This window comes from Camellia sinensis, chromosome 7 (genome assembly GCF_055761805.1).
Source record: "Camellia sinensis isolate YWXY chromosome 7, ASM5576180v1, whole genome shotgun sequence".
NCBI classification, from domain to species: domain Eukaryota; kingdom Viridiplantae; phylum Streptophyta; class Magnoliopsida; order Ericales; family Theaceae; genus Camellia; species Camellia sinensis.
In genome coordinates this window covers 43,339,982-43,343,892 of record NC_138967.1, presented here as the reverse complement: position 1 = coordinate 43,343,892, position 3,911 = coordinate 43,339,982, and the positions used below count along the sequence as shown (strand labels likewise).

The window sequence follows — 3,911 nt, the reverse complement described above, 5'->3', positions numbered from 1 at the left end:
AAACGTAGCCTACGGCCACTGAGAGATGATCTACGAGACCTCTCCTTCCCTTCGGGAAGAGAAAACAGAGCCTGGTTCGCAAATCGAGGCAAAGCATGAAAGAGTCCGGAAGTCCGGAGGCAAGGCTCACAGCCGAGACTCTGAAACCTCTGAACGAGCACAATATGCAACATCACCAAGCGCTCAATCGGTGACGTCTGAGTCTTAAGGTCGGTCAAAATGGGGTGTCTACAGCAGCCTCTGAGAGGGCAGCATTCCCCGACTTGTGCGTCACTACAGTAGAGCAGTTCAAGGGGTCTGCTGACTTCCAGATGGCGACCAATGATGCGATCGCTAATAACTTGGCAAGGGAGGTGTCTGGGGGGCTGGTCTGTCGGGGGTGACCGCTGGGAGCAGGAGTGAAGAAGAAGTAATCCAGAGCTTCCAGATGGCGACCAACGACTGGAAGATGTTTAAGCGCAAAGCAGAAGAGTTGTTCCCAGACTTGGACCTCAGTAGTGTAAAGATTGATGAAGACGACGTGGCCCAGACCCCCCTAGACGAAGGCGTTGAAGAAAAAGATCTCACCTCAAGTGAAGAGGAGTGAGTGGTGTGGAGAAAATTTGTACTTAGGATTTTGGTTTTTTTGTGTGTTATTTTTTTATTTTTTTTATTTTTTTTGAATTGCTGTAATAAACTCATGTACAAGTTTGTGAATGAATAAAATTATGACTTGTGTTTGGCATACTGTTGTTTTTATGTTTGTGATTCTGCAATGAACCTCAACTTATGTTTGTTGTAAATCATTGTGAAGTATAAGATGTAAGAAAACCTTAATGCAGAGTGAAGTTTAAAAACGTAAGAAAACCTTAATGCAGAGTGAAGTTTAAAACGTAAGAAAACCTCAATGCAGAGTGATGTTTAAAACGTAAGAAAACCTCAATGCAGAGTGAAGTTGTGAATCATGACCTAGCAAGGAGCCAGTCTGATTTAGAAAACGTTGAATCAGAATTTGACTAAGTATGGCAACTATGCCACGATCATAAAGTTGTAATGGTGGCTCAGACTGGTTGAGGCTTTAGGTACCTCGGTCTGGCCGAGCTCTTCATGGTCAGTCTGGCTGAGGCTTTAAGTAACTTGGTCTGGCCGAGCTCTTCATGGTCAGTCTGGCTGAGGCTTTAAGTAGCTCGGTCTGGCTGAGCTTTTCATGCTCAGTCTGGCTGAGGCTTTAAGTAACTCGGTCTGGCTGAGTTCTTCATGCTCAGTCTGGCTGAGGCTTTAAGTAACTCGGTCTGGTCGAGCTCTTCATGCTCAGTCTGGCTGAGGCTTTAAGTGACTCAGTCTGGCTGATGCTTCAATCAAGGCATTATTGAAATACCACACAAATAATTGAGATAGAAGCTTGTTGTCATACAAAGTGCATCCCATTTGATCATAAATTTACACCATATGGGGAGAGAATAAGAGCATGCAAGTACGTAGATTTGTCAAAAAGAAAATACAGCGATTGATCAATACAAAAATACAACTTCTATTGAAAATAATGCTTCAAATGCTCAGTGTTTCAAGGATGGGGGAGGTCTCGACCTTCCATATCCTGAAGTCGGTAAGTACCCGGACGAGGTCTGGCTTTCACAACGTAAGGTCCTTCCCACTTGGCAACCATTTTACCCTCAGTCGGATTTTTGGTGGCAAGAGTTGCTTCTCGCAAAACAAGATCCCCCACTGCGAATTCCCTCGGTCTAACTTTGCGGTTGTAGTGTGTTCTCATTTTCTGTTGGTATGAGGCCTGTCTGACTGCAGTGGTTTCTCGGAGCTCTTCAATTAGGTCCAGGTCTGCCCGACGCAGCTCTTCAGTTAGTTCTGGATTCGGATGTAGAACCCTTGGGGTAGGAAGACCGATTTCCACTGGGATGACCGCCTCAAAGCCGTATGTTAAGCGAAAGGGGGTATCCCTGGTGGGAGTTCGAGCGGTAGTGCGGTAGGCCCAAAGTACATTCGGTAGTTCCTCAGCCCAGAGTCCCTTAGCAGCTTCCAACTTGGTTTTGATGATCTTCAGAAGAGAACGTTTGGTGACCTCAACTTGGCCATTGGCTTGGGGATGACCTGGGGAAGAGAAACATGGCTGGATTCGAAGCTCTGCACAGAATTTCCTGAAGTTGGCGTTGTCGAATTGTTTGCCGTTGTTGGAGACGATGGCTTAAGGGATGCCAAATCTGCACACGATCGACCGCCAGATGAATCTGGTTGTGTTCTGCTCGGTAATTGTGGCAAGGGGCTCTGTCTCCACCCATTTAGTGAAGTAATCAATGGCAACGATGGCGAATTTGGTTTAACCTCGGCCAGTGGGCAATGGGCCAACTAGGTCGATCCCCTATTTGGCGAATAGGTAGGGACTGCAAAGTGTGATCAATTCCGTAGGAGGGGCATGGGGGATGTTGGCAAAACGTTGGCACTTGTCACATTTGAGCACAAAGTCAGTCACATCTTGATTGAGAGTAGGCCAGAAATAACCAGTGCGAAGTATTTTGTGGGCTAGGGACTGGGCGCCCGAATGATTACCAAAGATACCCTCATGGACTTCCCTCATCACGTAGGTTGCTTGAGCTGAATTGAGGCATCGCAGATACTGGCGTGAAAAGCCGCGTTTGTACAAGAGGCCGCTGACAAGAATGTAGTTGGACGACCGGGCCCTCATTTTGGCGACTTGCTGTTTGTCGGCTGGTAGTTCCCCCGTTGTTAGAAATAAAAAGATGTTGGCCGCCCAAGGAATGGGTTCATTTTGGAGGAAGTAGACTTGCTGTTGGTTTGGGGAAATGGCTGGGTGGGCTAGGTACTCGAGGCGGACACCGTGGCTGAGGTCTGACTGGTCTGCCGAAGCAAACTGAGCCATTTCATTTGCCTTGGAGTTTTCGGACCGAGGGATGTGCTTGATATGGAACTTGGTGAAGAGGCGAGCGAGAGGGAGTGCAATATCCCGATAAGCCCGTATTGTGTCTTCTTTGGCATCGAATTCCCCCATGATTTGACCGACAATGAGCTGGGAATCGCTGAACACTTGGATATGGCTAACACTGATGTCTCTGGCGAGGCGGAGACCTACAATCAACGCCTCATATTCGGCTTCATTATTGCTTGCATCGAACAAGAAACAGAGGGCGCATTTGAAATAACCACCCTCAGGGGTGGTGAGCATGAGACCAGCCCCACTGCCTTCCTTGCGGGATGATCCGTCGACATTGAAGGTCCAGGAGTGGGGGTCTTCTAGTTCGGTAGGGGTTGGTGGGGGTGGAGGAGCTGTGGTTGAGATGAGATTAGTGATTTCCAGGATGAAATTGGCAATAGCCTGCCCCTTAATGGCTGCCCGAGATCGGTAGGAGATATCAAACTGGCTGAGTTCGACCGACCATTGCATAAGTCTACCGGAGAGCTCTGGTTGTTGCATGATCTTTTTCAATGGTTGGTTAGTGAGGACCACTATGGAATGGGCTGGGAAGTAAGGACGGAGTCGTCTGGAAGTGGTGACCAAGGCCAAGGACATTTTTTCTAACAATGGGTAATTCTGTTCCGCTCCTCTGAAAGCCCGATTGATGTAGTAGACCGACCGTTGGACGGAGCTGTCTTCCCTGATAAGAGTTGCGCTGACTGCGGTGTTTGACACGGCTAAATAGAGGAAGAGGGGGTCGCCCGTGATTGCCTGAGAAAGGAGAGGGGGTTGGCCATGCACTGTTTCAATTGTTGAAAGGCCTCTTCGGACGCGACCGTCCACTCAAAAGTTTGCCGAAGAACTTTGAAGAAGGGGAGGCACTTATCTGTTACGCGAGAAATGAAGCGGTTGAGGGCGACAACTCGGCCAGTAAGTCTCTAAACCTCCTTCACCGTTCTAGGTGACTGCATCTCAATCAAGGCCTTGATCTTTTTGGGGTTAGCTT

At 48.1% G+C, this 3,911-nt stretch overlaps 1 protein-coding gene across 1 annotated transcript; it reads right to left on the bottom strand.

The window, feature by feature from the left end:
* Nucleotides 1–941: 941 nt before the first annotated feature.
* On the bottom strand, nt 942–3,424 carry LOC145795762 (uncharacterized). The gene is made up of 2 exons (XM_082880649.1): nt 2,542–3,424; nt 942–964 (listed from the first exon to the last, which is right to left on the bottom strand). Exons 1-2 carry the CDS (start codon nt 3,422–3,424, stop codon nt 942–944), a joined length of 906 nt encoding a protein of 301 aa, XP_082736775.1.
* Between the last annotated feature and the right edge of the window lie 487 nt (nt 3,425–3,911).

Bases quoted from the DNA above. Each gene is read 5' to 3' on its own strand.
- LOC145795762 (XM_082880649.1), bottom strand. From the start codon at position 3,424: ATGCAACAACCAGAGCTCTCCGGTAGACTTATGCAATGGTCGGTCGAA. The intron at 965-2,541 runs GTAATCATTCGG...TTTCTAAATCAG, and splicing joins AGTCCATGAGGGTATCTTTG to ACTGGCTCCTTGCTAGGTCA.